This window comes from Mugil cephalus, chromosome 7 (assembly GCF_022458985.1).
Source record: "Mugil cephalus isolate CIBA_MC_2020 chromosome 7, CIBA_Mcephalus_1.1, whole genome shotgun sequence".
Lineage (NCBI taxonomy): Eukaryota > Metazoa > Chordata > Actinopteri > Mugiliformes > Mugilidae > Mugil > Mugil cephalus.
In genome coordinates this window covers 14,457,745-14,481,329 of record NC_061776.1, presented here as the reverse complement: position 1 = coordinate 14,481,329, position 23,585 = coordinate 14,457,745, and the positions used below count along the sequence as shown (strand labels likewise).

The 23,585-nt window shown below is 42.0% G+C and overlaps 1 protein-coding gene and 2 long non-coding RNA genes across 5 annotated transcripts in view; 1 reads left to right on the top strand and 2 right to left on the bottom strand.

Annotated features, from left to right (window-relative positions):
* LOC125011147 overlaps positions 1-9,955 on the bottom strand; it is a 33,813-nt gene extending 23,858 nt beyond the window's left edge. The window contains exon 1 of the long non-coding RNA XR_007113128.1: positions 9,779-9,955. This is a non-coding gene — a long non-coding RNA (uncharacterized LOC125011147). The remainder of the gene's footprint in view (positions 1-9,778) is intronic.
* LOC125011148 lies at positions 5,041-13,722 on the top strand. The gene is made up of 2 exons (XR_007113129.1): positions 5,041-5,522; positions 11,713-13,722. It is a non-coding gene; the product is annotated as an uncharacterized LOC125011148 (long non-coding RNA).
* mylk4a (myosin light chain kinase family, member 4a) lies at positions 13,591-23,141 on the bottom strand. 3 transcript variants are annotated; one of them, XM_047590184.1, is made up of 15 exons: positions 22,294-23,141; positions 20,209-20,346; positions 19,723-19,810; positions 19,006-19,450; positions 18,318-18,643; positions 17,941-18,046; positions 17,342-17,435; positions 16,864-16,973; positions 16,394-16,535; positions 16,228-16,298; positions 16,017-16,145; positions 15,567-15,719; positions 15,401-15,479; positions 14,815-14,869; positions 13,591-14,653 (listed from the first exon to the last, which is right to left on the bottom strand). In XM_047590184.1, exons 1-14 carry the CDS (start codon positions 22,822-22,824, stop codon positions 14,816-14,818), a joined length of 2,466 nt encoding a protein of 821 aa, XP_047446140.1. In that variant the 5' UTR covers positions 22,825-23,141; the 3' UTR covers positions 13,591-14,653; position 14,815. The 3 variants fall into 3 exon arrangements, with proteins under 3 accessions (XP_047446140.1, XP_047446141.1, XP_047446142.1); XM_047590185.1 differs by having other exon boundaries at positions 13,591-14,127; XM_047590186.1 differs by lacking the exon at positions 20,209-20,346.
* Between the last annotated feature and the right edge of the window lie 444 nt (positions 23,142-23,585).

The window sequence follows — 23,585 nt, the reverse complement described above, 5'->3', positions numbered from 1 at the left end:
ACAACCCACAATATAGCAGACGTAGATAACATATGTAACACAAACACAACATAAGATAGGAGCAAAGAAAGTACTCGTATAGTCATAACTTTCCCTCATCCCCAAGTGTTAGGATTTCCCTCTATTCTGCTAAAATACAGTACATCTCTAGATTGTATAAAATACTCTATGAGCAAACTCCTCAAGATGTTGGACTTTAATAAGAAAAAAAAGCTGCATCAGTATAAAATTTGTATGTCTTCAAAGGTTTGTGCGGTCATGAAGGGGCTCGAGGTGGACGTAGCGGTACACGTGGCACCCACTGTCACAGCCAGTAAACCTCCAGAGTGACAAGCAGCATTCGCTTTCCACACTCGGATTCCATAGCTCCTGTCATCACCTCCACCTTGTTTAGTCTAAGTGTCAGTGTCTATCAGCTCACCGTAACACACGTTTTTATTTGATTTGATTTTATTTTTGTCAGACTTTTTCCCGTCAGACTGGGAAAATCAGATCCAGAGGTAAGAAGTAAGAAAAATACTTATGGGGGCAGTTAAAGTATTAGATTTGTTGGAGTAGTCCAGTAACAGAAGATTTTTTTTTAAATCCTTTTTACTAAATGATTTAGGTGAAACGAAATAATCCATTAATCAATACCTCATACATGACTTCTAGTGGTCATGTCACAGCATGCATCATTTCAATAAATGCTCCACACATATTGTACAGTGTATGCACAACAAAGTGACAAAGCCCTCTGGTGGTCGATGGATGGATGGGTCAGCAAGACACAACTTTAATAATTTGTTTCTCATTTCAAACTGCTCCTCACTACACTATGTTTGTAGCATAATTCTTGTATGCTCCTTTCAGTCATGTCAGATAGAGATAAACAACTTACATACTGTACGCTGGTCAATGCTTCCTCCATACTCTCCAGAGCCTGTGCCTTTAGAGGGGTTTTGTGACACACATAAAAAAAAATGAAAAATTCACAGGTGTTCATTTTTTCTATTGCTTTAAATTATGCTCTCCACCGTGTACCGTAACTAATGATGTAATATTTGCCTGGGATTTAGAGTAAGAACACAATGTTATGCCATGGAAGGGAAATCCAGAGCTCCTGACCAGAGCTTCAGGTAACTGAACAGCTGCATCAGTCAGCGTGGTTTGGACTTCAGGCTTAGGGCTGACCCCTCAGGAATGAGCCATTGCCTCTGGTGTCCCTTTTATCAAGCTCCCAAAGTCATTTACACCTACTTATGAGATGTCCTGTAGGCGCCACCCGCTGGCGGGAGCCGTCACCTACGCTTGGCAACAGTTTAATCAATAAATACTTTCACTCTTCTTTCATGTTCTTGCCTCCTGACTAACTACTTCTCCGGCTTTGGATAATAAAATACAATCAGGGCCAGATCAAACTGGGATGCAACTTCCACAACAGCCTCACATCATCCCCTCCAACACACACACACACACACACACACACACACACATACAGACCACCGCTCTGTATCTGTACACTTTCTCACACTCTTTCTTGCCCTACCATGTTTAGAGCCGTGGCTTCAGACTAATTGAATAAGCAGTGACCCTGTGGACCGCCTCTCTGAGGGATTAGGATATGATCTCAAAAGAACGCTCCTCTGAGGGCAAACATAGCCAATCTAGGGCCATTTCATGCTCTGCGCCTCAGCACACGAAAGGCCGGCACGGAGGCCACACACACACTCACATACACAAAAGAGAAATGTAATTCATGGGCCCTCAAATCAAGCATGCTTTAAATTCTGCTCTTACTCTTACGAGACACAGCTGTTTTCTTTTTCTTTCTTTTTTTTTTCGTCTCTCATTCACCTCCCAAAGGGCCGCGGAGAATAGTTATTATCAAAAGCTAATTCGGCATGCAGCACACCTGAATACTGCTTGGTCATAATGCCAGTTACATGTCAGATAATTGAGCTGAGTCGTTGTGTGTGGGGATTTGAATTCGCTGTGAACTTCGGCATTTCTTTTTCTTTTTTTGAGTCACCCAGCTTTAACCCTGCCAGTGCCTTCACACTTCTGGCCGCGTGCCATGACTGTGCTTCATTAAATTAATTGTCTGAATCCTGTTTCTAATGATGCTTGCTTCCATTGCATTTATTAAAGTCCGCTCTGTGGACCGTTTCTTACACAGATAATAACCCCCAGAGACGCTATGAGACACCATTTTATGATTTCCCAGCCTTCACTTTCTTGCTTACATTTCTGGAGGCATCCCAGATGATTCACGATCCCCTCACAAACTTTTGTTTTGTCTTATTATTTAAACTACAGCTGTATTTAACTAATGTGTTGTGCTGGCTCGCCAGGATTAATTCTTCATTTAGCGACGGCGAGAGGCTTTCTGCAGTCTCACAGCCTTTCGGTCTTTTTTACCTGCGTGCTCTGGCTTTTCGCTCTCAAATATGAACTTCATAAGCACTCACACCACCTTAAACACCATTTCTATGAGCTCTAGGGTTCAGAGGAAGCAAGTCAAACAGTGTGGGTTTTATTACATGCCTCAGCAATCCAGGAAAGGGGAAGCACATGTCTGGGTGAAATACGATCGAATTTAGATTATCTGTGGATATTTTTGCCCCATTTTAACCTCTCACATAAAATGAATCATATAAAAGTCTTTCCTAATTCTGTATACGTTATTTGGAGCGTCTTCTCCTTTCCCCGGTGCAGCCATTGCAGTAGTTTATGTCTGCCTTTCTTTTTCCAGCTGCCTATTAGGATTGTGGCTTCCCCTGTGGCGGTGTATTTCTCCCCCCTGGCAGCAAGAGAAGTATGCCATTAGTTCACCAGACCTGCCATTGCTGTCAAAATGAGAGTAGGGAGTAGATCTATTAGATACCTATATTTCCTGGTAGAGCAGTCTCCATCTCTGCCTTTCCTTTTGGCACATTAAACAGAGAGACAAAACCCAGATGACTGGTTCTGAATCTAAGAAAACATGGACTAAGTACACTGCTTTGGATGTGGATTTTTTAAGAAAATAATGAAAAAGCCACCGGTGGAAAAAAAAAAACAAAATGAAAAAAAAAAAAAACAAATGCTTCTCAAAGGACAATTCTATTGAGAAGACACAGTTTGCTGTCATGGTTAGCACTAATACCGTAAGCTCTTTTTAACGTTTACTGATGATTTTGTTTTCGTATCTTTTGAGTGTGGAGTATTAATATAATTCCTTTTATTTTTGGTCACTTATTATTTTTGTCCTGCAAACTAAATAAATAATTTTTCAGTGACAGAGTTGGAAGTGCCCCGTGCCACCTCACTTCATTTGTCTTTACCAGAGTTGGAAGCGATCTGTGCCATTTAGTCCCAGTTTCAGCTCCACGCTGCAGCCAGTCTGATTCCTTAAGTAGCAGAGGGAGCGGTGCAAGAAAGATTTGTAATAAAAGGCCGCTCAGGTAAATCACTTCTCAACCTGTCATCGCCCGCAAGCGCAATATTATTGGAAACAGGCGGCGTGTGTAACATGTGGATATTTGCTACTCATTTCACGGTCCCCTAAGACTTGGACACTAGTGAATTCCGTGCTTCCTTCTGAGTTATCTTCAGACCTCATTTTGGCAGACACTTTGATGTCTTTTTTTTCCCACCTTCAATTATTTGATAGTGCACCTTTATAAGTGTAAACTTTAACCTCAACCGATATCGTTTGTAATTCATGCACAGTGATCATGGTGGAGGAAGTATTTAGGCCTTTTTGCAAAAAAAAACTTAAAAAAAAAAAAAGTATATGTCGTATATTAAGAATTTGAGGTAAATATACAGAAGTAGACATTACAAATAAAATGCATTTAATGTAAGGAAGTGTTTAATGCAGAGAACTGGTACCTTTGAAGTTGGTGCACGTTTAGCTTTCATATTATGAGCTGTTATAAACTAATGCATTCATGCGTAGGTGAAATTGTTTTTAGGGGATCACAGCAGAGCTCATTTAACAGTCTACACTCTTGAATATGGATTTGAAATTATTTCCAGGTTTCTTTGGTACAGCCTCAGATAGAACCATTACATTACAGGCTTTATATAATAGTTGCTTTAACCTTTTTTTTCTTTTCTTTTTCTTTTTTTTTTATATTACTTTGAGGTTATTACAACACAGTGCTAGTCTCCCCTTTAAACTGTGTATTTTTAATTCTACAAAAAATACTGTACATTTTATTTATTCAGTGTTGCATAAATGCATATTAACAATCAGTAAGAAATAATGACATGACAAGTTTAAAAAGTGCAGGAGTAGATTATGTGCAGTTAAAAATTATATTTAATCAATTTAAAACAATAAAACCAACCATTTACTTGTGTGGGTACTGGATAAATTATAAATTATTAAACCTATTTTTACTGATTGGATTTAGGTGTGAATATAACAGTTGTATAGGATTATCACATATTGCGTATGCAACAATTTGTTCTTTAATGAAACCTGAACTAAATATATGTGAGTCAACATAACAATAGTAATTGTACTTTATTGCACCACCGTCCAAACACTGAGAGTTTAATAGATGATTAAATGATCACAAATTAAACAAAGCTAAACCAGTTTTCTCTAATAAAATAATCAAATCTAATGAATGGGGTTCCAGTGGAAAAACCAAAGTTTCTGCTCTCAGGAATATTAATTCAACAGTTATTTGACTACCCCCTCTGTCTGGCCAAAGCCTTATCCGCTAAGCTGAGTCTCAGGGCAGTCCACTGTTTGTGTGAGCTCTGAATCTGCAGGCTTTACAGGCTTTCCTCTTCCCCGGGCAGGGCGGAGAGGCTGCTGACTCCACATTCTCATCCCTCTATCCCTTTTCCTCCATCCCTCCATCCCCCAGTGTCCTGTTTACTCTCTGCAGCCCTGCGGCTGTGCCACCTCGGAGACTCTCCAGACCACCAAGGTCCTGGCGGCCTCCTTGGATTGGTCGGTGACGGGCCTCACCATGGGAACAACAGGGAGAGGTGCTGGAGTGGGTGGAGGAGTGGCATGGACAGTGGCTTAGTGGTGGGGATTTTTTATGCTGTGGACCAGGCCGGAGCGTGAAGATATGATTAAATGCGGCCAGTCCTTGACATTCAGAATATATAGGTATGTTACCTCTTATAATGTGTGCACATGGCATATTTTAGCTTTACAGTGCAATTGGTGGCAGTTCCAAAAGCCACCATGTAAAGAAAATGGGATTTTTCTGTGACGTTGGGGAAAACGAAAAAAAAAAGAAAAAAGATGTTACACCTCTCAGCTAAACAGGCATAGAATAAGAGCAATTTCTTCTCGCGGATTCTACTGTTACATTTCGTCTCGGCTCCGGTTGGCAGGAGGTTCTCATACCATCCTTCTTAAATTTCTTCTATAGCCATGAAAGTAATGGGAGATGTTATTTTTTGACACTCTGAGAAAACGGGAGGGAGCTGGTGTTGGCCCAACAATGTCTTGGGATTCTTTCCAGGGCATTGGTCGCCCTCTTCTGGCCAAAGGACGCACTGCTCAACTTCTCCTTGTCAGCAATAACGTAAGTAGTGTGTTTGCACAGAACTACATCCTACCACAAAAGCAACCACTGCGAGCTCCATCATGACATTTATTTTTGCCTGGGTGGTCCCCTTTACATTGTTGAACTCAGTGACAGCAAGCTTTTTCCAAATGCACAAAAGAAAACGCTGCTCCAGTTTTGGGCAGTAAACCGAGTTCTGCTTAGGTCAGTCTGTCAGCGAACCATTAAAGCAAACAGCACCGGCCAAGCACCACATACAGCTATTGAAGGTTTTCTTGAAACGCTTAGTGGCAGGACATTGTTTTCTCTGCATAAAAGGCTGCCATTGACAAACGACGGATGTGTCGGATGCACTGTGCAATATGTGTACAGTTTTCTGAGGGGAAGACATTGACAGGGATAAAGATTGACTGCTGTAAAAAAAAAGAAAGAAAGAAAAGAAAAAGGAGGGTCGGAGGGGAAGGCAAGGGATACAGGTGTGTGTGCATTAGCCTCAACAGAAAACCACTCTGCAATAATTTTTTGCTGAGTTTCTGGAAAGTGGATTCCCGCCCACAGGCAATCAGCAGAGTGCTTTCCCCATGCTGATGTGTGCTGATGTGAGTTCTGTGGGGCCTGGAGGCTCTTACGGCCTCTGCCTTATTAGACTGGAGAGAGGGGGTCTGCTGAGGCAGCAAATGAAGGGAAAGTTTGAGGCTTGGAAAGATCAGTGATCAAGCAAATTAAAAATATACATATAGCATAGCAGTATAGTAACCGTATCTGGATAAAAATGACTAGCTGGACAATATATCTCCTAGGACCCCTTAAAAATTAGTATATTTGAGTTCAGATTTTGCGTCTCCACCAGCACAAGGAAACAAAAAGGCGTATGAAAACACGCTCTACAGCTCGAACAAGGCAAAAATATCGCTTTCAAGTCTCGCCCAAACTGAAACAAAACCTGGAACACCGAGAAAAAGAGGGGGAATCGTGGGCCTCGACTCCAAAAAGTGTTTGTGTAGGGTCCTCAAGATCTTGACAGCCACAGGATATGTGTGGGCCATTGTTAGTCACACCAAGTGCTACCTCAGTAGTACAGCTTCCTCCTCTCCCACCAACTTCCATGCCCACACACATACACAAATTCTACACGCACCCATCAATCACGACTTGCCATATTTTCTGTCATAATCTAGCAGGCAGCGCTGGCCTTTTCGTTTACTGCATTTGCTTTTGATGCAACGAAAAATTAAATTGAGGTTAACTAGATATCTGAATGGTTTGTTAACCTGCTCACTTTAATTTGTACTATTTGTAGTAGCTACAAATGCTAAAATACAGACAATCAGCTAAGTCTCTCACCTGATACCATACAAGAGAGATGCGGGTATTTAAAGGACAGATGGTAAAAAATAATCTCATCTTTTAATCGTGTGAAGATCTTGTTCCTTTTAGACAGATAACTGTATACAGGTATTCTTTTAATTAACAACTATTGACGAGTTATTAATAACAGAAAATATAGCTATTGTTAGAAACGTCGACCTGATAATATTTTCCAGCCGCAATAAATCCCCGGCCCCGAGCAGCAAGAGCATGACCATCATCCAAAACACCCCTGAATAGACACAGACACAGTAAATCTTTTCTGCTTGCGCCGCCTGCCACACAACACATAAAATGTCTCCCTCAAAATGGACTCTTTGTGTGGTCAAGTGAATATGGGCCGAAGAATGAACCACAGTGCTGTGACTCTTTTCCTGTTTCCCCAGTCTAAAAGCAGACTGGCCCGAAATGAAGGCAGGCACAAAAATAATGCCAAACCGAGAACAAACCGGCTTAGGTTTTAGCTTAGGTCAGGTTATCAGTGATCCCCCCGGCAGCATCCACGATCACAAACTAAAGGGATGCTATCCTTCCGAATAAATGCGACGTTGTCAGGCTAATATAAACTAGGTACGGCTGCTGCGGGAGCACAATTATCCTTAAAATATGCAGCGTTGCAAATGTTGTCCTCATTTCCTACAAACACCCATTAAATCATCACATCTTTTGCTTCACCTCAGTCTGACCCCTGTCCGTCAGTTTCTGGGTTTGTGTCATCTATCTGAACCTCCTATCCTGTCCTCCTGAGCTCCGTCGTGGGAAACATTTCACACTGCAATAGCAGCGGCTGCACGGGTTGCCATTTGGGTGCTTTGCGCTGTGTTTTTGTTGGCCATCGTAGCTGTTTTTGGGAGTCAAGACAGAGAACAGGCTACGGGTCTTTCCCCTCGGCGCGGTCCCCGCTGCACAGAGACCGGGGCTCAGCTCATCGATCACCGTGCCCTGGGAGGGAGGACAAACTCTGTGGGTGGGACGGGAGAATATAACTGAGACGCGTACAATATGGATATGTAAGAAGCGTCTAATATGCTGTATCCTGTAACATATGAGAAGTTATGCAAGAATGTGTGTGTGGGCAAGTCGCGCGCAGTTTGTGGGATGAGATAAAGGGGGTCCAATAAAACATGACAGGGGTATGTTTTGGGCAGGATAAGTAGATGTTTTCATGGGTAAGGGGTCAAGAAGGAGTTCATTTGTCTGGCTGGAAAGGTCTTAAGTGATAAAACATGCACACACAAGCAGCCCCCTCGTGTTAACACACTAACCTCAGACACAAAGAACATGCTCCTTCGCTCTGTTTGCGCTTGGCTCCATTTAGTTCCTTCAGAAAAGACCCCTCAGCAAGAGCAAAGGCATAAAAGAGTGAAGCACGTACACACGCGGAGGCCTGATGTATTGTGGCTCTTTAGGCCGCGGAGGCCTCTCAGCAGGGCTGGCAGAATGAACAGAGACCCCGTGCAGGCAGAGGGGTGAGCCAGAGGGATGAGTAAATACAAATCTGATGGAAAGGGCCTCATTGTGGGACTGCCCGACCAGCAGTAGGGCCGAACCTGGAGATGATATGGAGCCAAGCAGATGACCCGACAGCGGGGAGCCTCCAAGATCATTAAAGGTTTCAGCATGGCCATTTGATCAGAGTTGAAACCACCGACTGAAAACACTGGACACAGCAAGCTGCTGTGTTTCCCCCCCTTGTCTGGAAATCAATCCACGTGTGGGTGGGAGCTATTTTCATTTCGACTCATGTTGTACTGTTAGTGGAAAAAAAAAATGAATAGCGCTGTAAACGTGCTGAGCATATGTGAACTGAGATCTCTTCATCGCGATTGCTGAATTTACCCAACTTATCAAATAACGCATGAGAGCGAACAAGTTGCAAACCTTTGTTACTGTCTCTTTCACTCCGCAGCGGTTTTCCACTTTCTTCCACAAAGCAGAAACGTCAGCATTCACTTGACGTTGTGTTTGTATCGTCATCATGACAAACGCAAGTCTTTATTTAGTTTCTGTTAGCTCCGTTTTCGGTCTCTACCAACTCCTCACGTGAAAATAAACTTTTTATCTGCTTAAAGCTCCATGTCGCAAGTTCATAGCAAGTTGCTAGATGAGTATTTGTGCAGTTTGCCGCTCACCTATAGGTAAAGTTTTAAAGATTTATATCCAAAACAGGCGCCGGTTGTGGCCAATAATGAAGCAAAGCAAACCAAAAATAAGTTAAGCTGAAGAGATACTAAATAATCAAACCATTATAATCGTTTTTTTCATTATCAGCCTCAAATCCTCAGGGTCTTCAACATTTTTCAAACATTTTGCAACAATAGAGTGGTGCTAAAGTCTTCTGACTCAATTTATCTCTTTACTAAAATATGTTGGATTCAAGTTAACGTGTATTTAAAGAAATTTAAATTTGTGGGGGAAAATTAAGAAAAGAAAAACATATGAAAAATGTCTAATCAATCAAAAATGTTGCGACCCCCTCTGCAGTACCTCTGCGGACCTCCTTAGGGTCACGGACCCCCTGTTGAAGACCTGTGCTGTAACTTTTAGTTAATGCCAGCAGGTGTGGCTAAGAGCAACATTTAAATGCTAAAACGCAGCATAACCTTGACACAAGAAAATAAGAATCATAATCACAAAGGCAGCTACACACCAACTTAAGCTACTGGACATCGCAGACGCTGCAGGGGGGGAAAACCCCCTGAGTGTATTGAATTTAGCTAGAGTGCATGTTATTGCCTATGAGTTCAACTTTTCATTAGCAAGAAGAACCCCCTTTTTTCTCCCAGAGTTAGATGAACGGCGATATCCAGGTGTGGCTACTCTCGGAGGAGAACTGTGAAGGGATAATTGGACATTGCGTTCTTATTGGTGGCAGACCTCGGCGCTGTAAAAAACAGATCACTCACCCAGCATGTTCCCACCGCTGGACGTGACGACACGTGTACCGCTATTAACTGAACATAAACGTGGTCTGTTCCCCCCCTGCACAAATCAGAACCACCTGCCCTCAGGCCCTGAGAACTGGCTGGTCCTCTCTCTCCGGACCTCCTTTGAGAGAGAGAGAGAGAGAGAGAGAGGGGAGAGAGAGAGAGGACCTCTTGTTTGGATGAACGTCAGGGCCAGCTCCAGGGGCTCTTACATGAAACGGAGAGTGAAGAAGGGAATCTTACCCTTCACATAGCCTCCTTCAACCCCCGAGCCTCGTCTCCTCCCTCCTGAGCAGGGCCCAATATTTTTTAATTACGTACAGGAAACTCCCGTTACAAAGGACACTTTCTTAGTCAATCTGGAGGGAGGCTGTGAGGAGTTCTGGGGTCACCCCTTTGCTTTTCTTTTTTTTTTTTTTTTTTTTTTACTCGGCCCTTTTGTACTGAGCGTGGGTGGGTGGTAGTCGTGTCGGCTGACAAACTGGGGAGCATGCCGCCTAGAGATTTGGGTCAATGCTGACAGCCTACTTTCCCAAAGCCAAGATGGCACCAGGTCTCAGCATGAAACCCCCTTCTTACAGGCACGACGGCTGTAGCCTTCAACCTTACAAGCCCCGGCTTTGCAAAAAAAAAAAAAAAAAACGAAAAAACAAGTAGCTAAGCAGCAACTTCCGTCTTACTCTCATGTTCGCATACCGTATATTGTATTCTAATACTTGTCAATATTCATAAAATTTTATATAGGAGGACAAAGAGTTCGGCATGTCAGTAAGCTTCTTCCAGCCTCAGCTTCTTTGCTCCGGTGGTCTCTAACTGACAGGAACTCAGGCACTATTTGTTATCTTTAGGTCCAATAAGTCCATCTGGTTTTGGTTTGGCTCCTCAAGATCGCCCCTGGAGATGTGGATGAGGGGTGAGGCGTGGTGGTGGAGGGGGCAGTTCTTGGAGCCTCTTTTCTCCTCTTAAATTGAATTTCTCACCATTCCAGCCTGGGCCTCGGACCAGGGCTAGAGCGAGAGCTTGCGTTTGGCTTCCACCCCTCGGGCTCCCGAAAAAGCTATGCGAAGAGAAGTAGTCGAGCAGTAGAAAGAGTCGGGGAGGAGAAAAAAAAAATCCTTGGACGAAATCAGTATCACCTGTTTTGCCAAACGACTCGCATGTTCCGAGTAATAGCTATTAACTGACTCAGATTCTCTCTGCCTGTGTTTGCAATATGGGAACGTATGAACTCTCTCTGAACCGTGCCTGACATGAAGCCTTTTGTGCCTGATGAAACCATGTGTGAAAATAAACAAATAGTAGACTAAACAAGGCTGTCAGTCCCGCGTAGGAAATCATTATGGAAAGTATTTGAGATCCGTGTTTACGGTGTTACATTTTAATGCTGTAAAAATGTTTGTTTTTAATACATGTACACTGTGCGGCAGGTGAAAAGCACTTCCACAAAAAGGTTAACCTCTTGAGAAGAGGTCCGTATAATGTTGACGGTAACACGCGCACAGAAGCCTGAGCTAGCGGGATATGGCTGCGATCATATGTTTATGTAGCTTTAAGGTTCATTTATGTGTATTCTTTCGAACCTATAATTTTTTCTTTTGCTGCTTATACGTATATATACGGAGCAAGGGTCAAAGGAGGTTGCTGAAATTTTATAAATCACAGTGTGTTTGACGTAGTTTTTTTTCTTATTATAATTATACACTTTATACCCAATTTTGTGATTTTTTTATACTTCAGTAATGTACGAGGCTTCCAAATTGTTGCAAGAGTCAATGAAACTTAATAAAAAAAAAAAAACACATGTTCCTTCAGCATATGGGTTTTGAAGTGTAGTGGTATTAAAAATCTGAAAGACATACGAGCTAAAAGAATAATAATAATAACCATTTTTGTTGTTGTTTGTTTTATCCAAGTTACAACATCAAATCTTCCTGGTCACGGGAAACGCGGATCAATGTTTTTCCAAGAGGAATCCCACATCTTAAACCAGCCAGAGACCTCCAGGAGGACCCGACTAAGGCCGAAACAAAAAGAAAAAACAAACAACAAAAAAAAAACATGCCTGGAAACCTCGCTACACTGCATTCCTCACCAAAAAGCACAGTGAGTCAGTCTGAATAGGCAAGAAATTTGCCTCAATCTGTGCAGTTTATAAAAGTGTCGGCTTTTCTAAACTGGAGCTGTTTGCCCGTGGATCATCCGTTAGACGGCAAAGGCTCGTGGGACTGTGATGATGTGAGGATGTTTTTATGGTGGTCCCTCAGAACGTGACAAAAGAAGCCCAGCACTGTGTCCTCAAAAATGAATCAAGATTTAATTTAAGTGTCATTAAAACGTTTATGCTTCGATTTTGTGCCTCATCTTACACGTAAAAAAGCAGCAGGTTATCAGTCACAATCATAGAACATACAACACGTGGCTTTATCCATTATATATATATTTATATATATATACTGTATTTCTTTTTAATTATATTTTCAACTTTTGATATCCTATAAATATTCCTGAGGTGGCTTATATATATATAGATATATCTTCTCAACCACTTCCTAAGAAGAAACCCCATAAAAAAAATAATAAAAGATCTCAAGCGAATTTTGGTTTTCATGGACAGAAGATGGTTCGTGTCTCTCGTCCGTCTCTCGTGTCTGGCGGCATGCTGCGTAAATCAAAATAGCTATACAAATTAAAACTCTGAATTATTTTTCCCAACCCTTACAATTTTATAGCCGTGACTGGCCTGAACTACTAGATGTAAATGTGGTCAGCTACTGGGTTTCTGTGCTTTCTGGTGGGACAGTTTGCTTTTCTGGTATTTCTGTACAATTAAATACAGGTTTCCCATAGTACTCCCCGGTAAAGTCTGCACTTATCCTGGACTAACCCTGTGGCTTTTGTAAAATAAGACCGTACTCTCCTATAAAGTGTAGAGAAAGCTGAAAGTTAAGGTTCGCTTTGTAAAAAAACGTCCTCGCTGCAACTTCCTCGCTGTCTTTTCAATCTCTTCTTTTGTCCTTTTTTTAAAAAAAAAAAATCACTGACACCCACTTTCTTCTCCACTATATGTGAGGCAACGCTCGACTCCCACAACGTCTTCATTATCCCACACTCTCAGTTTATTTTCTCAGGTGACTGTATTGCACACACTGGCTCCCTCAGATGCTCTTTATTAAGCTCCTGGAATCGGCCGCCACTTACATTCTGAGTAAGAGCGTGCGTGTTTGAGGTTTAAAAAGACAAGATAATAAAAAAGACAACTGTGCTCAAAGATGGGAAGAGGGATTATGTGACTGCCTCCGAGCTAAATATCTCCAAGGGAGGATCATGCTGACAGAAGTATTTATATTTTTCCTTTAGAAAACCACAAATTGACCCTAGTTCTTCGTTGCTTTGTAACGTTACTTCAGTTGCATTTCTAAAAATTGGTCAATTTGAAAAAAAAGTTTTGAAAAGCAGCCTGCCATTTTGCGAAAAGGGAATAAAAACAAAATTGTTTAAGGCACAGTTTCAGTTTAATGGGTGTGTACACACTTCACAAATACATGCAGGATTTGTGACCACTCAGTGAGGAGATTTTCTTTTACTAGCATTCGGTGTTCCAACAGTCAACATAACATTCATCATTAGGGTAAATTAAAACCACATAAACGTAGCTCTAATGACATTTCGACATCTTAGGCACCAGTAGGTAGGTAGTGTCTTACTTTTAGATAGTAAACCTTCATAGAAGGCATTTGAATTTGATGTGGAAAAAAAAGCATCTAATCCAAATATGCAGCCAGAGTGGTATGATAACACAGCATAGTTAAAAAAAAAAAAAAAAAAGTTAAAAAAAATGTACGTAGCATGTCAAGTTTAAGCTTTAGTGGCTCACCAAACACATAAACACATGCAAGAACAAATTAAATAATGCATCCTAGTAAGACATAGAAACGTGTGGTGTTTGTTTTAAGGTGAAATGCATTTCCTTTAGAAACAGATGTATCGGAAACATGAGGAGATCCGTTGATACCGGGTCCTTCCAGTGAGAGCACAGTAGGTTTTGTGTACTGATTTTCTTTTTTAAATAAATAACATTATAAAGTGCACATACTACAGCTTTTGACGCAAACGCCATTCTTTCCATACACACACACTATACACGTGAATCCTTTCTATATGGAGTCTATCCCCTATGAAAAAAATCTTCATTTGGATGCAAGTATTTACAGCCCGAAAACAGAATGCACGGCTCAGAGGAGAAATGGGGGAGAAATGCAGCACGGATACGCGGCAGCCGACGTGTCTTGCTGTAGCCTTCGCCCGGTAGCTGTTGTTGAGGTATGTTTCTAAACACATAAAGGTGGCTATGTATCAGCAGAAAAACAAGAAATCATTTTAAAAAAGAACAATGACAACTCAGTGTTTTAGGCTGGAGGCTGACGAGGGAGTGAAGGAAGTGAAGTTTGAAAATGAGCACATTTGAAGGCAAAAGTGTGAAAAGTGTATGATAATGTGTGTGTGGACTGAAACGGCCTTTGAAATGACACATGAACACAGACGCATCAGCTCAGTTTCCCTGCTGCAGATCCAATTCTAACAAGACGAGGATTTTGCATGACAGTTTGGTTATGACGTCCTATTTTGATTATGTTACATCAGAGTATAATGATCCACCGGTAAATCATAGTTAAACAAAAACTATCTATACGTATATTGCTTTCAGTAGCAGAACAGTAACCGTTGATATGATGTCAGGAAAAAAGTTTGCCAGAATTTCAGATCATGCCACAGGTGCATGGTTTGAAATGTTACATGGACAGGAGAGTTGGTCCAAACGGTCCACAGCTGGAGCCGTCGCTTTGGTGCAGAGATCTGAAGAGAAACATTGACACGGTTCACTCGTCGAATGCCACATCTGTAGCATGTGTATGCGCTCTGTCCGCTCCAAAATTTGAGACATGCCTCCCCCTTGTGGATGAAAGCTTTCGTGTGAGGGTTGAACATCTTTAACATAAGCATAGCATAAGACTTACCTCAACTATCTGTCATGGGCACACACGATGATCTCCGTGACCTGCACATAGTTTTCTATGAAATAAGAAAAGTAAAAAAATTAATTAATGAGAACAATATTTTATATATATATATATATAATCAATTATTAGAGTTTTTTGTCCAATTTTGCATTAAAACTCTTTAGAATATTTAGTTTATTCATTATTAGGTGGCTGTAATTAAAAGAAAAACACAATAAAAGTAATTTTCATTGCAATGCTGGGATAGGACAAATAACAATAAACTTAAACGTGTTTAATTCAACTACACAACAAACTACATCTTCCAAAATGAAAATATAATTGAACTACATTCAGTTACACATTGAACTACCATCTACATTGTTTCAACATAAACTGAACATTATTCAAAAGCCCTGAAGCGAAGATTTAAAGTTTTTATATAAGAAGCATTACAGTTCACCGGTGTACCTAATGTTTTGGCAACTGAGTGTGTGTTTTTTATGCTTTCAGTATCATCTAGAATTCGGAGGATTAGATTAGTTTAAGATTTTAGACTTCATTACAGTTTCCTCCATTTCTTTATCCCAGCTGTGCCGTCTACCTTCGTATAAAGGCGATGATGAAGGACGGGGTCAGATAGCCAGGGATGCCTCAAGGCCTCAGACGCTCCCATCCTCCAACTGAGGAGAAAGACAAAAACACAAACGTTGGGCGCTGACATGAGTTCAGAGCGGACGGACGGATGGAGACGCAAGCGCGGTCGATACCCTTTGTTCACGACGAGGAGTCTGGAGATGAACTCCTTGGCTTCTGGTGACGTGTCCACGAACTCCTGTTCCTCGAAGTTCCACTGACAGGCCAAGATGTTATTCAGAGTCTGGTTGTCGTCGTCTCCGAGGAAGGGACACAGGCCACTCAGCCTGACGGGGAAAATAAGATGGTGGTTAACATTAGGTCGTGTGTGCATGAGTAGTTTTTGATGGTCTCGTAGAAGTCTTCTTTTTACATTTCTCTTGCTTTTATTCTTTTCATCATATATATATTTTTTTATTTTTCTAATAATTTCATGTTTGCATTTTTGCTTCTTTTACGTTTTAACTTTTAAACGTATTTGCTGTTGTTGGTTCCCTGCTGTTGTACGGCCTTTGTCCTCGAAAGCACTTTGTTAGCCTGTTAAAGCTACTGTTGCTGTTATTATTAGTAGCAACGATACTTACAGCATGTAGGTGATGACGCCAAGGCTCCACATGTCCGTGTTGAAAGACACAAAGTCGTAGTTGATGACCTCGGGAGCGAGAAACTCCGGCGTCCCAAAATTCACTCGCAGTTTCTCCCTTGGTTTATATCTGAGTGGACATTACAGAAATACACATCAATAACCTTTTTTCTGTTAAATCATTAACAAAACAGACGCAAACTAGCTCTTACATCCTGGCGAGTCCAAAGTCGATGATCTTGATCTTATTCGTGGCTCTGTTCACACACAAAATGTTCTCTGGCTGAAATTGAGCAAAAAAAAATTAAAAAATTAAATTTTGTTTCACATTGTACAAAAAGCATATGTTGCAGAAAATATACAATATGACTCTGTTACCTTTAGGTCAAGATGTAGGACAGACATTTTGTGCATGTGCTGCAGGCCCTCACAGATCTGCCTGATGAACACCAGAGCGTCCAGCTCCATTAAAGTGTAGTTTTCATCAATAATCCTGTCAAACAGCTCCCCTCCACCAACACTAATAATAAAGACAAATGCATAACAAATGTTACACATATGCGCTTAAAATGTATAAGTATTAATTTGTTTGTGCAAAATTACCTAAAAGTAAGCTAAATTAATATCAAATGAATACATTTAATGTTCAAAACTTACATTGGTAATGATTGTAATTGAAGTCACCCATAATATTTTCATAATACAGTTTAATAAATTAAATGTCTGCTGGGTATTATCAGTGTAATTCTACTCCCATAAACTTGATGGATGATATTTTGAACCAAAAATGATGTGAAATTTTAAAATGAGTGAACATGTGCTGAAAATATGAAAGAAAAAGAGCATACTATTCAAGTACAAGGATGATGTCAGTCCTTGATTCATAAGCTGCATAGAGCTGGATCAGGCTGGCATGGTCCAGATTATTCATGACCTGGATCTCATTCTTCACCACGTCCTACCGAAAACACAGACGCAAAAGCAGACGGACGCGGGACACACGGACACAGACACAGATACAGCAAGCACATGCGCGCACACACACACACACACACACACAAACACACACACACAGACACACATACACGGACACGGTGAGAGGTGTCAGCTGTTCTCCACTGTGAGAGACAATGCATCTTCTCTTCTAGGTCAAACATTTCTCACCTTGGTGAGAAGTATTCCCTTTGCTTCTGTTCCAACTGTGGCCTTGTAGTGCGTACTATAAATTGTAACTGGGCCCCCTGCTTTTTATATCATGTAGCTCTCACTGTGCATATTAAAGTTGAACCAGCTCATTGTCGTGACAGCGTATGTGAGTTGCTTTACCTTTTCTTTCTGGCTCCTCGCTTTGATCACCTTCGCTGCCAGAGTGAGACCAGAGGAGTTCTCGACACATTTGTGCACTTGGCCAAAACGACCCCTTCAAGAAAAGTACGGAAAACAATTAAGACTGCGTCGCTGTTACTTCAAATCATGCACGCTGGTGGGAACTGTGAAAGCAGACAGCAGTGGTTTTATATGTGTTTTCCCATGGCAGATCAAAAACAGATCACCATCCAAATGGGGATGTTTTTGAAGAGCGTTGAGCTTAATCAGTTATTTCATTAAATCCGAGCTGGGCTGCGTCTCCACTTTGAAGACTTGGATTAACACTTAGTGATTAGCAACCAGCTGGCACCAGGGATACAGTTTCACATACCAGTGAATCCTAAAGTAAAAATAACTGCCGTGACTCTGAAGTTATGAACCACCACGGAGGTAAAGAGAGGAAGGCGTTGGGGAGGGGGTTACACAAGTGAGCCTTCACGGACAACCTCTTTCCTGGCTCTCTTTGATCTGTGATAGAACAGCTTGTCATCAGCGGCTTTCGCTTCGCTGTGCTTTTTGTTTTTCGGTGGCGATTTGTAGAGAAGCGCGGCACTCACCCGCCCAGCACCTCCTGCCAGTTGATTGTGTAGAAGTTGCTGATCTGGTTGGGCTTGGCCGACACAATGCGGTGATTGAAAGGAGCCGTTGGGGGTGGGGTGGTGTCTAAAGTTGGGGCGGAGGGCAAGAGAAATGAATTAGATATTCTTCTTTAGTAATATAAGAGGAATATGAGGAGAACAGTGAGGCTTCTGGTACATGGTGTCTATAATCAGGCTGGCACACAGTGTACAAACGTGCTATGATCAACATCAACTACTGGCACAGCTGTTGTGTAAATCATAACCGGGCTTCATGTAGCTTCATACCACTGCGCTCCGTTGGAAACTGTGCTTCTATTGAAACCCCACTTTCAAAAGCTACATTTAGCTCTTACCAATAAAGTACCGCTCAGCATTATCGTCACCATCCTCCTCTTCTTTTTTTACTGCGTCGTTTTCCATCCTCGCCCGCTCCACCCTCTCTTTCAGGTTCAGCTGGACCTCAACCCCGTCCGCCCTGAAGATGGCCCAGCCCTCAGACTCGAGCTTCTGTTCCTCGTCCTCTTTCTTCTCTTCCTCCATCACCTCTTCCACCACCTTTGTGTATTCCTCCACTACAAAGTGTTCCTCCATCACGAATGACGTGGTGGTCATGCTGGTCACCTCTAATACCTGGTCCTGTTTGGCGTCCGGAGGTGAGGAGGCACCTTTGTGGTCATCGCTGCGGGAACAGAGTGAATAGGTCTTATTTTTGTATTTTTTTTTCATCACTGTTACACTGCAGAGTCAAAAGAATGTATTTTCAAAGGGCAAAAGTAAGAAACCAATATAACTGACTTATCACATTTGATGTAAGTCAGTGACAAAAGAAAAACTCTAAAATGCTTGTGCATCGATCTGAAATTAATCCCAACTGTGCCTGGGAAACTTCATAAAATCCAAACTGTCATTGAATGTCTCAGTTTGTCAAATCTAACACCACAAAAATATATCACAAAACTTGCAAATCGTTGGCATTAAAATAACTTCACACAATTGATTCAATTACACTTTGCAGCTCTTATGAGGTTAAATATAAACTACCTCGAAGTAGTCGCCTCTTTTTCATCGTCACAGGAAGCAGGAAGTTCTGGGACATCTTCAGCAGCAGAAACCTGCTCTTCCTGTTTCTCCTCTGGGACTTGGGGCTTTTCTTCTTCTTCTTTTTCTTCTTCTGTCGGTTTCACTATATCCTCCACATCAGGCTTGGTTTCCTTCTCTGTAACCGCCGCCTCTCCCTCAGGCACCTTTTCCTCAGCCTTCTCCTCAACGGCTGCCTCGACCACCTCGCGCTCCTCAGCCACATCCACGCTCAGGTAGCCCACCGAGCTGCAGGCGGGGGCTTCCGGCTGTTGGTCTTTAGGGGACACTCCAGCCTCCAGATCCAGACAGCCGGGCGTGAGCTGGTGTGCCGATTTCTCCGCGTTCTCCCTGTTGAGTTTCTGCACCTCTTCGAGAAGCAGAATCTGTTTCTTCAAGGAGAAACTGTCTACAGGAAGCCCAAACACAATTCTGATTTAGTCTTTGTTATAGGATACAGCATGAGGTTGGCAAATATCTCAGTCTGACCTTCTGAACTTGGTCTCTGTGTCACAGTGCTAGTAAGTTACAAGTAATATGATAGCAAACTAAGATGCTCCTCTCGTATTAATTATGCATTAGTGTCTTTATTTACATTTTGCTGCTGCTGCGTCTCTGATTATTCTGACTGGCAAAGAGACACTGGAGTTTGCAGAAGTAACAGTATGTTGATTTCAGCACCTGCTGTATCCGGAGGCTTCATCTTCTTCTGAGCCTTGAGACCCTTAGGGCTCAAACAGGACTTATCTGTCACATCTTTGCCTTTAAGCTGTGGAAATGCAAAACAAAAATTGTGAAACTCAGAAACTCAGACAGTCTATCAAAATGAAATTTGTACATTCTCGAAGGAATAATGGCATTTCTTCATTATCGTAACTTAAACTAAAATCAAACAATTTCAAGAAGAATTACTGTCCCAAACCTAAAATGTTCTTTTAAACTCTGGTTTGATTGCAAAATTTCACACTGTTGTAAGTTTCCTGTCAGTAAATTAGCACTACATGTTCACAGGTAGGCAGCACGTTAAACCCAAAACATGACACACACAAACACAACAGCCTGAAGCTAAAAATGCAAAAGCACAAACACTTATGTAGACATTATAAATAAAAAAAAATAATCAGATAAGTTGTTGTTTAACACAGTCTAAAAGCACAGTGAACCTACAAAGTTTCCACATTTGCGCGAGGCGGGGAAACGCTTTGGTCCATGGAGCCTTATCTTGTAAGAAGGCTGCAGAGTACTGGGCTGACATGCAGAGGTAATCTGTTGTTTCCTTTTACTGGCTTTATTACAGGCAGTTTTCTAGTAAAAAGACAAGATGGCAATGTTTAGTAGGGTTACACGAATGCACATTGAATGGAGGAAATATCATATCTTAAACGTGTAAATCAAAGAGACACATTTATATGAAGATGTTAGAGACGAATGTAATGCACACAAAAATATATGGGCAATCAAAAGTGAGTTGACATGTTTGATTTAGAGACACATATAAAACCAACGACATAAATGACTAAAGCAATAAATAAGAATTAAAAAAAAAATGACACATAAAGTAATGATGATGATGAAATATAAGCAACACTTCCTGTTTTCAGCTTCACCGCAGCCCGTCTCCATGCGCAGACTGGCTTGTATAATAACATGCCTTTGATAACACATGGCTGATGGATAGATAGCAGCAGGGCGGTGAATTTATAGCTTATCACTTGTCGCACTCAGTGGTGGAATGCAATGCTGACCCTGAGTGGAAAGTATTACAGGCGACCGTAGGCCGTTGTTCAAATTTCTCAGCTGAGGAAACTCACCAAGCACTCTGTGATCATGTTTGCATGGGAAAGTTTGTCTTCAACCTGCCGCGTCTCACATTTGTTTTCTGACCGCTGTTGTGAAGTAAACAGCAGGGGAGATATTTCAAGTGCCGGGTTTCCCCAGTGACAGCAGATCAAACCTGTGACTGGGTGATCGGGGAGTGTGTGTAGAGGCCACAGTAACAGGAATTACTCGGAAAACATCTCACACCTCTGGAGCTAGGGAAAGATGGAGCAACCACCTGACAGGTGCTCTGACGACAACAAGAATTCCCTGAATAGAAGTCACACTGAAGGCATCAGAGTGTTATCTGGTCACAAGTCATGAGGGTATAATATAACTGTAAAATCCAAACATTTGATTGACTTAAATTCAGTTAACCATAATTTGACACAGGTATGGGTACAAAAAACTGAGAGCACCAGTGTGCATAAGCACTTTTCCAAGTATGTGATAACGTTGTCAAGTGACGTCAGCGTCACTTTGGCCGGTTTGCAGCTACGCAAATGACAGGGGTTTGGTGATGCGTCTAAGTGCAGCAACTGCCTCGATGCCAAGCAGCACTTGGTGACCTTAATATAGAGTGAATGTCTGTCCAATGACTGGGTAATGAGGACCTCAGGTTTGAGTAAGGAAGTGTTTTTTAGTCTGAAACAGGTTGAGTACTTCATTTATTCGGAATATAAACGTGCATCTTGGCATGTTTGTGCACAGTTTACGTCAGAGGGGTAACTACTGGAAAATAGGGATATAAAACACACTATCCACGAACTGGCACAGAAATGACCTGAACGTGATCAACAGAAAAGTGTGTCAGTGGTTGAAACAAATGGCAGAAGAGAAAAGGGGAGAATATCTGACTCATATTGATTTTGCTTGTAACCTGACTCCGAGAGAGCTGGGGGGGGTTAAGTCACTTTTGGACCACAAACACTGCAGCCCCAATCCAAAAACAGCAGTTCTAAACCTGGCCGCTCACATTTCACCCCTGGCCTCGCTGATCACCCTCTCGTGCCCTGTACTCAGAACTAGCAGCAGTCCAACACCTATAAATACGAGTTAAATATGGACTTTATACTGGGAATAAGTGGCATACTTATTGTGAAAGTGCTTATCTAACACTATCATGTAGTGATCTTGATTAATTTACCTTCAATCAGCTGTTGGCAAGTTTATGCATGCCAAAACTCCAGACGCTACCTACTACCCCTGAATTTACAACACAAGCCAAGACGCATTCATGGTCAGCTTTGCTGCTATGATCATTTTCACATGTTCTGCCAAGAACAACAAGATCCTAGTGATCTGAGAAATTAAATCAGCGATAAAAGAGCAATAAAAGAATCAGACAGCATGTTCAAAATGATAGGTGATGGGCAGTACAGTGGGTGCACACACGAGTAGCTATTTTAAATGTCCCTATTCAGCTTGTCTCACCTTGTCAGGCTTCTTAGCTATTGTATCTGTAGATGATTTCCTCTTAATAGCCTGCTTTCCTTTGTTGTCTTTGGGCTTGGAGCCCTTCCGAGCTGCTGGGCCTTTGAACATCAACTCCATAACCTTTGAGGTCTTCACCGTCTCCCCAATGAAGCTGATCACTTGCTGCATGCTGAGGACCAGTTTTTCCATCCCTTCCAGCTTCTGAGCCTGCTGCTCGGACCGTTGGTTCACTGCCGACATGATGGTGCTCATCTCCTGGCAGATCTCCCTCACCTCTCGCCCCATTACCTGGGTCTGGTTCATTACCCTGGGCGGCAGATGAATCTCCTCCTTGTCAACCTTCAAATTCTCCATATCCTTTTCGATGTCGTCAATGTCGTGGGACATCCCATCAAGCCGGTTGAGGACCTTCTCTTGGATGTTGATGAGCTTGTCCATCTTGCTGCTCAGTGACTCGATTCGATTTTGGATGAGGTCGAAGCCGGCGCTATTGCCATCTCCTACCACGTTTTTTACCAGCGAACTCATGGCTTCTAGTGATATGAAAATCACGTTAAGACACCCACTTGGGACAAAAATAGGACCCGCAACGTCCGTAAAACAGACAAAAAATCTTTTTTAAAAATCTTAGCCAGCTCTACGAGAAAAGAATATGTGAGACACAAAAGAAATCCAGAAAAAAAGATCAAAAATCACCTTTCAACAACTGGGAGGTCAAATAAGATTAAACCTCTTAACTATAAAGTTCAAGTCAACTCTGGTGGTTGTTAATTCAAACTTTTCTCTCTCTCAGACTTCATCCCTGGTGGCTGCTCCTCTCCTCTAGAAATGCGATTAAGAATGGAGTGAGCCGGTGTCCCTAAATGTAAATCACCAGCCTACGTCAGCAGGGGTCAAGTGTTCGGGGTGGGGGCTTGGCAATGCTTGGGCTATGAGACATTTGAGAGCCTTTAAGTGTTAAGCCCACCACCGTCACCCGCCCGTTGGGTGTCAAAATGGTCACTGTACACAATTCTGATTCTGTGTAAGACGAGTAGGACAATGCTCATTTATTCGTACTATTTTTCCGTAACAATGGCGCTAACAGATGGCCTCGAGTGGCTAACATTTCTCGGAGAGCCACATGGGTGTCCAACAAAGCAGCAAATGATTGAAGCAAAGTAAAAGGTAATTTTAGTAATTACAAAACAGAAATTGTGTTAATGTATTAAAATGTGTGTGGCATTGAAGACTCTGGAAAGACTCTGGAAAGCTGCCAGTTATTTGGCACTTGTGTGTGTCTCTGTCGG